Here is a 12238-nt window from a genome sequence, read left to right as displayed (position 1 = left end):
ACTCTATGAAACCTCCTTGACTTTTCTTTTCATGTCCTGGAAATTGCTCTGCTTGAAGAGCAGCAAGTCCCCCCAGGCTGATGTGCTCACTCTGGGGCAGCCAGGAACCTGTGGCCATTGCAGTTTGCATTCCTCCAACGTGCACTGGTGCACTTCTGCTTGCAAATAACTGCTGTAATTGAATTTTCTTCATAACATGTTGTGTAACAGTGCTGGAGCAGAGGGCCTGGAGCACCCCAGCCCAGGAGCTGGGTGGGTGAGTTCAGCCCAGTGTGAACATGTGCATCCTCAGCCTGCTAGCTGCTGGCTTGGAGCAAAGGGCAGGGCAGTGCCAGGCCCCAGCTGCTCCCCAGGGCAAGAAATGTGGATTTAAGCTTTCGAATTCATTTGTTACTGCTCATTTTTGGGCAGTTTTGTCAGCAAGCCTCTGCCTTTGTGAGCCTGGTGCCACAGTGAAGTGGTGAAGCACCCCTCTGCCAAGCTTGGGGGATTTTTTGGGTCTCAAGCACCGAACTCAAATGAGCCGTGTCTGGCTGGATGCAGGGCCCCTGTACAGCTCCTGGGGAGGAGGCAGGTGTAAACAGAGCAGTGGTGGCCCTTTGTCAGTGTCACCCCTCTGGCAAAAGCTGCCTGGGTGCTGGGTGAGCTGCCCCAGCCCAGCAATGACTGACGGAGGAACCTGGAGGGAAACGCCCCAAATCCTCCTGTTGCTTTTATCCCAGGTGAGTAAATCAGACTCCTGGTTGTCAGCTCCTGGCTGGCTGAGAGCCTCCTGGCTTGGGCAGAGTGCGTCAGAGCACGGAAGCCAGGCTGGAAATCGGCTACCGAGAGTGAACGGATGGATGGAGACAGGGCAGGGACACGTGAGAAGCAGGAATGGGTTTGGATAAAGCCATCGTCATCTGAAAGCCTGCACACAGGGACCCTGCCCTGGGCTGTGCCCTGCCTCTGCAGGCAGATTCCTTCCTGGGACACCTGGTGAAGGTGATGCCAGGTGGATGGGGATGGTTCTGGCAGAGGGTGGCATGGGGAGCCTGGAGGTTTCCAAGCAGCTGCAGGAAAGCCAGCATGAGTTGTGCCAACCTGGGGAACGTGGAGGCTGGTGCAGCCTGCTCATCCCCACAGGCAGCAAAAGCACTGCAGCCATCAGAGGGTGTGGATCTTATCTGGTTAAATAGCACTTATGTAGATGACTCACTTTAATTTGGAGAGATGCTCTAAAGGTACAGGCATGTCCTGGGGGAGATGCTAGACAGACTTGGGAGACCAATGTCCTGGCAAAGGCACTGGCTGCACCTTGGTCACCTGTCTGGACACCCAGAGCAGGGACAAAAGCATTCCTGGCTGGCCCCAGGGCTCTGGTTTCCTACAGCAGCTGTGGCTGGCTGGGTTTCACACATCCCCCCACGGTGTTTGCACCTCCCCTCTCAGTGGGATAAATGTCCCAAGGGACTCGGCAGAAATGCTGGGTGTCCCCAGGGCGGGTTGGTGTGTGGGGAGCTGTGCTGCACTGTGCCCACAGTGTTTTAACCACTTTGTCAGAGCAGCCAAGAGTGGGGAGGAGGGGAACTGCCCTTAAAACGTGCTCACATCCCCATGGGAGCTGCGGGGACGTGAAGGGGGTCTGGCAGCCCTGGGAGTGCCACACCTGGCACCTGCCTCTGTTCCCTGCTCTGGATGTGCATTGTGCTCCCTTGGTGACACTGAGGAGGTGACACCTGCAGGATGTCACAGCTCCTCGGCAGCCCTGGCTCCCTGGGATGAAATCTGGGACCTGGCTTTGGCACGAGCTCCAAGGCCATGGGCAGAAATCTGCCCAGGGATTTTGGTGTAAGCCTTCAGCCCTGCAGCAGGCAGTGTCCTGCTCAGGACAGCTGCAGTGCTGAGGATTTACTTCTTCCCTGCAACAGCTCAGGCTTCAGCCATTTGTTGGTGACAGGGCTGGGGACAGCTGGTGGCTCCTGGGGTCCACCACAAGTGTGGATTCCCTCTGACTTTGGCTGCTTGGCTCCTCAAGGAGCTCCTTGTGCTGCACACAGCTCCAGAGGGGAGCTGAACCCCTGAGCTGAACACGTCAGAGCACGCTGGAACAGAGGGTCAGGACATGCTGAGCAGCCCCCAGCACCATCAGGGAGCAAATTAGGGACCTCTGCACATTCCCACTGCGCTGGCAGTGCCCGTACCTGAGTTATGGATGCTCCTGAGGAGGCAGCCGCGCAATTAGATCACTTCGCAGACCCATTAAGCATCAGACCGAGACGAAACGACTTTCCATTTTCTTTGCAATCGCTCATACGAGACGTTTATTGTTTGCCTCTTGCTGTTCCGCTACACTGCCGGGCGCGGCTTCGCCCAGCCCCGCGGCAGCAGCGCAGGGTGCGGGGGTCGCACCCGGGGGATGCCGGGGCCGCAGGTGTGCGGGCATCACCCAGACATCACACTGGCATCACCCGGGAGGTGCCGGGGCCGCAGGTGTGCGGGCATCACCCAGACATCACCCTGGCATCACCCGGGAGGTGCCGGGGCCGCAGGTGTGCGGGCATCACCCAGACATCACCCTGGCATCACCCGGGAGGTGCCGGGGCCGCAGGTGTGCGGGCATCATCCGGACAGCACCTGGGAATCACCCTGGCATCACCTGGGCATCGCCCGGGCATCACTCGGGCATCACCCGGGCATCACCCGGACATCACCCGGGCATCACCCGGACATCACCCGGGCTGTCCCGTGCCAGCGCGCAGCCCAGGGCGGAGCGGCGGGCGCTACACCCTGCCCAGCATCCTGGCGATCCACCAGTTGCAGGGCATGATGATGCGGCAGATGACCCTCCCGCCCTGGTAGCAGTACGGGTAGGGGTGGTAGCCCAGCAGGGGCTCGCACACACGGCGGCAGTAGCGGTTGGCACGGCGGCACCGGGCACAGCAGTAGCCCCGCTCATCCCACAGAGGGTGGAACTCCAGCCCGTTCTCCGACTGCCGGGGAGAGACACGGTCGGTGCGGGGAGGGGTCCTGTGGCACCCCAGGAACACGGCAGGACAGCCTGGGAGGGCAGGGGGCAGCCCAGAGGAGGAGCAGAGCTCCCTGGGGACATGGGGACGCCCCAAGGACACGCACAGGGCATCCCAAGGAGAACAGGCAGGACAGCCTGGGGCCGCGACCAGGATCACCAGGACTGCGGCCAGGATCACCAGGACTGCGGCCAGGATCACCAGGACTGCCGCCAGGATCACCAGGACTGCGGCCAGGGCAGCCCAGGGTGGGATTCCCTCACTCACGTAGTCATTGACGGGCAGATCCTCCTCGGTGAGCTGCCGTGCCCGGCGCTTGGGCCCTGCCTGCGCCTCCTTCTCCAGCTCACGCTCGCTCCCCACGTCCAGCCAGCTCTGGTTGTCCATCAGCAGCTCAGGGTCTTCTTCTTCTGCCCCTTCGAGGTTGGACAGCTCAGGAGCTACAGGAAGAGTCCAAATATTGCTGTCAATAACCGTGGAACAGGCGGACAAATGCAGCAGCAAGAATTAATGTCTCTAGCAGAATTTGGTGCCAGGGTACACGAAAATCCCACTGGCAAAGCAGTGCTCTGTTACCTCCTGCTCCCACCCAGCCTGGGGCAGGGCTGCAGGACACAATGGCCCATTCCATCCCCAAGCCCATGGTGGGTGGTGTTGGTATCTCCTGCATGGGGCTGTGGCTGTGTGGGAGGTGGATTTGTAGGGCCCCATCTAAGCAGCATCATTTGGGACAGATCATGCCCAGCTACAGCTCTCTTAGCTTAGGAAAGAACCACAGCAGCAAAACTTTCCTGTGCTAGGGAAGATGCCAGACAGCCCTGGGATGCTGCTGTCCTGGCAAAGGCTTTGGATGCACCTTGGTGACCCAGCTGGACTCACTGGCCCAGGACACTGCTGCAGATGTCCTCTAACAAGGGGACAGCAGTCAAGGACAGCAGCCTCCCCCTGCATCAGGGAGCTGTGGTGCCCAGCTGCCCTGTGGATCACTGGCGAGCTGGCCAGTACCTGTGAGCGATGCCGTGTGCCCCTGTGGCTGCAGAGCAGAGGGAGTTTTCTCAGCAGGGCTTTTTAAACTGCCTCATTCTGCTGGAAGTGGGTTAGAGAGAGTGGGTAATTACACCAGCAGATCTCAGAGGCCACAACCTCTGCAAGGGCTGTGTAGTGAGCAGCTGGAGGTGGCAACCCCGCCGTGTGATTTAGATGCAGATGTCTGCTCGCACTCTGATGTTCATGTGGTGACGAGAATTTAGGCGTCCCAGTTTCCAGCAGCGCTGCTTCCTTTGCAGGTACAAGGGATTGTCTTTTTTCCCCCTTGTTATGAGGAGGGTGGTGACTCTGCAAAGTGCAGGGCGGCGGGGAGCCGGCAGAAGCAAGTGCTTTGCAGAGAGAAACTTCAGCCCCTGCTATTACCTTGGCCATGACCTCCTGCGGTCGTGGGCAGCACTGTGTTCATGTCTGCCAAGCACAACGAGGCTGTGCAAGTGTCCCACCGTGTCACAGAGGGGGAGGTGGCAGGGGGGCCACAGGTGTGTCACTGGGCTGTTCCCAGTGAGAGGGCTCAGGAGCCCCCTGGGGAGGAGATGGCTCCTTGTACCTGCTATCGGCGTGGGGTGGATCCAGAAGATGGTCACATTTTTGCAGATGTCAAAAATTTTGGAGCTCTTGAGGAATTCCTTGTTCTGAATGGGCTTTTCCCCAGGCACCCAGACCACAGACTGCTCCAAGTAGGTGGTGGTGATTTCTTCTCCCTGGGAGGAAGAGTGAGCCATTACCCTGGTGTGGTGAGACACCCTGCTCCCACCACTGGCTGCTTCTCCTCCCCTTGGCTTAGAGGCACCTCTCCCCTCCCTGAGAGCAGCTGGACTTCACCTGCCTTGGCTCTCAGTGCTCATGGGATGCACACACAATACCCCCACAGCCCTCACCACCCTGCTCCCTTCTCTCTTAGCTCATCATCCAAGACCCTTCTCCTGCAAGAACCTTCTGGAGCCCCCCATGTCATTTAAAACACAAGATTAAAGCACCTCTGCTCTACTTTGCTCCTAGGACTTAATTCCTCTCTCCTTCTGCTACTGATTTTTTGATGGAACACTTTAATTTACTCCTCACAGAAATTCTTTGCATGGCTGTATTCTGTAATTTATACCACATGTCTCTGCCGTCGCATTAGTCCATGGTGTGTTTTGGCAGGCACTTAGGGAGGGAGATATATAAAGATTATTGGGTGGGTCTGTGCTGAGCTCTCTGCCAAGGCAACGTTGTCTGTGTTGGTGGTGGTAGCCCATAGAGCAAGCTGGCAAAAAGCATTTTTCTCTCCAGAAGGCATCTAGAGCTGTATATCTCTTTTATAGAGTTTTTCCTTACGGCTTCAGGAAGTCATAGGAAGGAGCCAACACAACCTGACCCAGTCTGGGTCATTTCTGGAGTCTCTGGTGGGAGCCGCGGGGTCGGGGAGGTGCTGCCTGCAGACCTGGCAGCGTGCAGGCTCCGAGAGGACATGACTAGAGCTTAAATCTACATTTATCTCACTGGGTTTTACATTTCAGCTCTCTACCCGGGGCAATGTTCTGCTAAAGCCTGGGAAGTTATATCCCTTTTACGACGGTAGCTGAAAAGATCTATTAGCTTCTTAGGGCATAATCAAAGAATCGGTGTCTGGGAATTTGGGTCATGATTCAGGGAAATGTTTCTGCCCACGCTTCATTTCAAACACGTGTCCTGCTGGCGTTTTATCTGCAGCAGCTCCCCTGGGGGGGATTCAATCTGCTGACACCCATCCTCTTGCAAATGGGGAGGCAGGAAGGCTGTGCCACCACCAGGGCCTCGGGGATGGGGACAGGGACAAAGGACAACCGCTGTCAAGGGACTGAGCTGTCACTCCAGGTCACACTGTCAGAGAGGGGTTAAATTCTGGAGCCCACACTTGCTTCCATGAGGCTCCTTGCAGCAGGATGCCATCAGGCACATCAGTGGGATCAAGGTCCATGCAGGACAAGGAAGTGGCCCCAGCCTGGTGCTTTTCCCACCTCTCACGTCTGCACGCCAAGAGTTTTCTCAATCTGCATTTCTTAAATGTGGCTTCTCTTTTAAATCACTTATTTCTGCCTCATTCTGTTTGAAAACATGATGCTCTAATCTTGGAGAAAACAATTTAATTGACTTTTTGGTGCCTGCTAATCCTGAGCTGCCTTACGACCTTTTGACTACAACAGGATTATTGTTCTTGATCTCTGGTATTGTGCTTTTGTCTGTCGCTGTCTAATCCCATCTCTTTTCACTTGTTTTTATAAGCAATGCTCTGAAATAAGATCATTTTATGAAGCGATCACAAGTCATTATTTCTTTATTGCAGCATCTCTGGGTAGACTGGAGCAGATGGGAGGAATGGCAGCCCCTGTGGCAGGGAGAGGAGTGGATTTCACAGGGCAGAGGGGAGCCCTGTTTTATTCACCTACCTCAAGCTCAGGGATCTTGGCCTCTGTCGTCTCGGGTAGGACTTTGGTCTGAGTTTTGATGAAACACTTTTGAAGTCCCACAAAGAAGATGCCGGTTATTCCCTAGGGGAACAAAGTAAACACCCAAAAAGCAGTGAGGGCAAAGAGTAGGATGAATAACCCACTGGAGGCAGGGTACAGCTGGAGGAGGAGGGTTTAGTCATATTTTTCCTGTTGCTATTTTTGTGCCAGTTCCGTTCAGCAGTGGTGCTAAGATGTACTAACAGGTTCTCATAAGGGATATTGCATTTTATGGTTTGGGAGAACTGGGCTTTTTACAAATATTTTAAGGCAGGTAGCCATAAAATGTTATTCTGCTCCTCTTCTCCTATCTCCTAACTATCATGAGCTCTCATTATCATAAATAAAAATATGCAGAAGAGCATCTGACCGTTATGGTTATATGAACATCCAGCCCCCAGTTCCTGCTAGGATATTAGCTCAAAATTTTGCCATATGTCACTGCACAGGGTATTTCCCTACAAATTTTAATTAGGTTTCATAGAGAGCCTTCTACAGCGTCATGAGGTTTTAATGCTCTCCAGACAGACAAATGCACTGGGCTCAGATAGACTGATGATCACTGTGCTCCTTTGCAAGGGTAAATCCAATAACTAGGTCTTGTTTCTAAGATGTATTTCACTGGAACTGAACCATGCCACTATTAAATACAGGTGGAATCTTATGTAGATGTCTCCTTTCCTTTGAGAGCATCCCCAGCCTGTCTGGGTCTTGCTCTCCTTGATGCAGGAATAAACAGTCCTGGGACTTGCTGCAGCGATTTCCAGTGTCACAGGATCCCATCAGTCCTGCTGCAGGGCTCAGGGACGAGCGGCCACACTCACGTTTTTGAAGTCATGGATCTCCAGGATCTCCTCACTGCCATTCCCGCTGCTGAAGGTCTCTGTCCTGGCCAGTGGGTCAATCTCCATCACAATCTTCTTCTTCTCACCGTTGCTGAAGAACGTGTGTTCCATGTCATAAACCTGGGAGGCCAAAGTGACACGGGGCTCAGCTCAGCACCCCTCCAGCCTCACAGGCTGCCCAGCTGTGTGACCCCCACTGCTGGGGACTGGCTGCTTCCTCACAGCCCAGCTCTGAGCCAGAGCAATCACCAGGGTAGCAGGGGGAGAGGCAGCTCCCAGGGAAGATCCTGGGTTGGGTGAAAGAGCAGGCTGCAGCCAGGACGAGGGGTAATGGATGTCAACCCTGGGATGCCACTCAAGCCTGGGAGAAGATCCCACACCTGCACCAGCAGCTTTGCCACAGCTGGTGCTTTCTGTGGCATGAGCCTGGTTACATCCCAGGCTGGACTGGATTCCCAAATCCACGGGTACTTCATTCTCCCTTCTCCCTGGCTCGCTTGTTCCTCGCTGCATCCCCGGCTCTTTGCTCCATCGCTGTGTCCCCGGCTCACCTGCTCCACCATGTCCTCCCCAGCTTACTCTCTCCATCTCTGAGCCTTCTGGTTTTCCTGAAAGGCAGAGGCAGGAGCCTCTCTCTGCCTGGAGGAGATCAAGGATTGCCTGCGGATCAAAGAGCTCCTCGAGAGCTGCTGCAGAGCTCGGGGCGCAGCAGCCGGCATCATCCCAGGGGAGCAGGAGCAGCTCTGGCCGTGCTCCAGCAGTCCCTGGTCCCTGTGGATGCCCAGCCCTTACAGGGTGAGCAGTGGCAGATGCTGTTGGAAGCACAGAGCCCGTCCTGCTGGCACGGTGAGCTCCAGCAGGCCCTGGGGAGCCTCGCTTCCCAAATTGAACAGTGCCACGTGGATGTAAAGGGCTTGTGCAAACCCCCTCAAATGCACAGGGCAGGGAGCAGAGATGGAGGCACAGGGATGGGAGAGCTCTGTTCATCCCAGGGTGTGGCCATGGGACCAGGCAGGAGCATGCTGGCCCCACTGGTGTGGGGCAGGAGCTCTGCCCTTAGTGCCAGCCCAAACCCCCTTGCACAGTCCCCTGGTTCCTGCACATCCCTGCCCTGGGGCTGTTCAAAGTCTCTCAGCCTTGTTCCCAGCGTTGGTATCCCCTGCTTGGCATCCCCCTGGGGGCAGAACTGGCTGTGCAGGCAGGAACTGATGGGTACAGTCACCCCTGCTTAAAGGTCAGAGGAGTGATGTGTGCCTCGGCAGCCACGGACATCTGCTGGTCTGCAGGAAGACTTTGTAAAGATTTATAGCTCTCAATGGATTTTATGATATGGTAAAACAGTCTGAAGCCTGAGATGGGTGGAAGGCTGCTGGTTTTGACTGACAAAATGCACACAGTGCCATAAATCATTTCAAGGAGGGAAGGATCCCAGGTGGCACCTTACCTTCAAGTGCCTCTCCATTTACAAAGAATTACTTTGGCCAGCACAGCGGCCAGCTAACCCACTTGGGCTTTGCCAGCTCTGTGCTGCTCAGAGAGCTGTGAGATGTTTTATAGGGCTAAAAATGACACTTGCTGGTGAATGGTTGAAATATGTCCCTCTGCAAGGCTGTGATGAAGCCCTCGTTAGCTGAATCATCAGCTGCGCTGGCCAGCGCGGAGGCTGCTGTGCAGAGGGCAGAGCCGTGTCCAAGGCCACCCCTCAGAGGAACAACTCTTCTTTCAAGTTTTTTTTCCACTCTTCAGTTACACAAAGGAAGCTTGAAGGGTTTCATGTTCTTTAAAGAGTTGAATTCCCCTTGGCTGATATTTTTGAGCGTTACAAACTGCCACTCCCCCCAGCCTGCTGTGTCCTGAGGACTCCTATGGCTGAAGAAGCCCCACAGCCACAGGGACGGGGCAGTGCTGGCTCTGGGAGTGTCTGAGTGCAGGAACAGCTCTGCTTTCCCATCACCTCACACCCTTCCTGCCTGCCCCAGGTGCTGGGGAGTGCTGGATGGACTCCATCCTCCACCAGTGCCACCAGTGAGGACACCAAGTTCTGGATGTCCTTTCTGGGGCTGTGGCATTGTCTCTGTGCTGCCTGCCCAGAGAAAACCGCCCCTCCAGGGGTTAACAGCCTCTTCCCCTCATGCCTGGCATGACCCCTGTTTTTCTAGGAACAGTAGAGACTTTATAATCGTCTTGGCAGGATTCTGGAGGAACATATGGCTTTTATTGTTTTCTCTTTTATTTCGGGGGGTATTTATTTCCATTTGCTGATAAGAAGATAAAGTTTCCAGCTAGCAGGGTGCTTCCTCTGCCCGGCAGGAGGGCAGCCTGGCCAGGCTGGAGCAGCTCCAGGATAGGGCAGGGGGGAGATTGGAGATGCCAGCGTGGGAAAGAGCCTGCCTTGGCTGTGCACAGGAATTCTGGAGATGTGAAGAGCTAGAAAAACCCACTGGTGATGGGGTGCAAAGAGGGGCCTCCTGGATGAGCATGGAAATTCAAAGGAAAGGAGGATGAGAGGCAGCAGGCAGGGTGCTGGTTTCGAGGTTAAACAATTTACTTGGGGTGTGGGATAAAAAAGGGCTTTGGCAGCAGTGGGCAGAGGCTGTGCCTGGAGATGCTCAGTCCTGCTGCTGCCCCAACACGCTCGGCACTTGCAGCAGTGTCCGTCTGCAGCTGGGAATGAAAGAGCCCAATCCAGTTAGCAGGAGCTCCTCCAGAAGCTAATCCTTCTCACCGTCCCTCACATTGCAGACACATTAAAGTAAGAAATATAATCCGTGACAATCAATCACCGCTGCGTCCTGGCTTTCTCTCCTCTTTATGCGGTGGCATAATGACTTTTCCACCGGTTTCTGGCAAGATAATTGAAATGAAATGGAAAATATTTTCTTACTTGTCATAAAATTTGCTGCTGGTGAAATAAGAGTAACTTTAACTCTTCATGGCTTAGCTCCCATCCCCTGTAATTGTCAACTGGGGAAAGAATGCGGTGACAGGGAAAAAACCCAGCCTGTGTAAAGTAAAAGCTAGTTATGAATAATGCAAAGATTTTTAAAAGTCCCATGAATACCTGTGGTCTGAGAAAATGCATTTTGTGAAGTTGCCTGGGTTTTGGAGAGTTGTTAAAAGTTTCAGAGAGTCAAGGGGAGGGGGACAGCTCTGGGGAAGCAACGCTCTGAAATGCAGGATCAAAGAATTTTTACTTACTTTTCTGGGTGCTGGGTTCCAGAGGTATTTGACACCAAAAAATATCAGAATAAGAGAAAGGAGCAGCACGCAGAGGAGCAGTCCACAGAGCTGGTACCCGGGGCAGCTCTTCTTCCTGGGCTTGGCTGCTTCTGCCTATTGGGTGAGAAAGCAGTGGCAGGCAGGGTGTGCTGGGGGCTCCCCGAGGGAGGAGGACACTCCTCAGGCGTTTGTGGCAGCGCAGGGATGCAGGGTGGCGAGGCAAAGCCATGAACTTACGTGCAGAACGCGGCAGCGCTCCGGGCTGCGCTGAGCCGTGCCTCCCATGGTGTCCCGTGTGTGAGCAGCCAGCCTGCTCCGAGGTGGAGTTACACAGGCTCTGGCTGCACATGCAGGGGGAAGGCTGGGCCACGGCCACCCCCACGGAGGGACAGCCAGCATCCCTGCAGCGCTGCTGGCCATGGGGCCCGGCCGGTGCCAGGCCGCTGGACGCGCCAGTGCCAGGGCCACGGTGCCCAGGCTGGCCCTATGGTGCCCAGGGTGACCCCATGGTGCCCTGGCTGGCCCCACGGTGCCCTGGCTGGTCCCACAGTGCCCAGGGTGACCCCATGGTGCCCAGGCTGGCCCCACGGTGCCCAGGGTGACCCCAAGGTGCCCAGGCTGGCCCCACGGTGCCCTGGCTGGCCCCACGGTGCCCAGGGTGACCCCAAGGTGCCCAGGCTGGCCCCACGGTGCCCTGGCTGGCAGACACGTCCAGGGCTCTCTCCTTGCTTGGTCTGCCCTTCTGCCCTTCCCTTCTGCCTGTGTGCCAATGGCTGGAGGTGCCCAGACTGCAGGGTACCTGTGAGCTTGGGGACAGGGACACTGCCACACTGTCTGTGCATGTGTGGGAACAGCCCAGGAGCTGCCAGCGGGGTCACGGGCATGGCATGGGGACAGGGGCATGGCAGGGGACATGGACATGGCATGGGGACACAGGCATGGCAGGGAGACACCTGTGCACACGTGTGTGTGTTTGTGAGTGTGAATGTGTTTGTGTGTGTGTGTCTCTGTGAGTGTGTTTGTGTGTGTGTGTGTGTGTGTGTTTGTGATGTGAATGTGTGTGTGTGTGTGTTTGTCTGTCTGTGTTTGTGTGTGTGTACAGACATGTGAGCAGGGTGTGCATGGCTGTGCCTGGCCATGCAGTGTGCACACGTGTGTGTCTGTGTGTGTGTGAGTGTGTTTGTGAGTGTGTGTGTGTGTGTGTGTTTGTCTGTCTGTGTTTGTGCGTGTGTGTAAATGTTTGTGTTTGAGTGTGTGTGAGTGTGTTTGTGTGTTTGTGTGTGTGTATGTCTGTGTGTGTGTACAGACACGTGAGCAGGGTGTGCATGGCTGTGCCTGGCCATGCAGTGCACACACGTGTGTGAGTGTGTTTGTGTGTGTGTGTGTTTGTCTGTCTGTGTGTGTCTGTGTGTCTGTGTGTGTCTGTGTGTGTGTGTGTGTGTGTGTGTGTGTGTGTGTGTGTCTGTGTCTGTGTGTGTGTGTGTGTGTGTCTGTGTGTGTGTCTGTGTGTGTCTGTGTGTGTATGTGTGTGTGTGTGTGTCTGTGTGTGTGTCTGTGTGTGTGTCTGTGTGTGTGTCTGTGTGTGTGTGTGTGTGTTTGTGAGTGTGAATGTGTGTGTGTGTGTGTGTGTGTGTGTGTGTGTCTGTGTGTG

General features: G+C 55.3%; 1 protein-coding gene across 1 annotated transcript; it reads right to left on the bottom strand.

Annotated features, from left to right (window-relative positions):
- Nucleotides 1-2688: 2688 nt before the first annotated feature.
- TNMD (tenomodulin) lies at nucleotides 2689-10872 on the bottom strand. Its single transcript, XM_058847967.1, has 7 exons — nucleotides 10825-10872; nucleotides 10567-10701; nucleotides 7348-7488; nucleotides 6464-6565; nucleotides 4603-4756; nucleotides 3276-3448; nucleotides 2689-2972 (listed from the first exon to the last, which is right to left on the bottom strand). Exons 1-7 carry the CDS (start codon nucleotides 10870-10872, stop codon nucleotides 2763-2765), a joined length of 963 nt encoding a protein of 320 aa, XP_058703950.1. The 3' UTR covers nucleotides 2689-2762.
- Between the last annotated feature and the right edge of the window lie 1366 nt (nucleotides 10873-12238).

Source organism: Poecile atricapillus, chromosome 12 (assembly GCF_030490865.1).
Source record: "Poecile atricapillus isolate bPoeAtr1 chromosome 12, bPoeAtr1.hap1, whole genome shotgun sequence".
Classification (NCBI taxonomy): Eukaryota; Metazoa; Chordata; class Aves; order Passeriformes; family Paridae; genus Poecile; species Poecile atricapillus.
This window is presented reverse-complemented; position numbering and strand designations above follow the sequence as displayed.

Excerpts from the sequence above, each read along its gene's own strand:
- TNMD (XM_058847967.1), bottom strand. The coding sequence starts at position 10,872 with ATGGGAGGCACGGCTCAGCGCAGCCCGGAGCGCTGCCGCGTTCTGCAC. Across the intron at positions 6,566-7,347 it reads AGATCCATGACTTCAAAAAC|GGAATAACCGGCATCTTCTT; the intron begins GTGAGTGTGGCC and ends TTGTTCCCCTAG. Across the intron at positions 3,449-4,602 it reads CCACCCCACGCCGATAGCAG|CTCCTGAGCTGTCCAACCTC; the intron begins GTACAAGGAGCC and ends CTCTTCCTGTAG.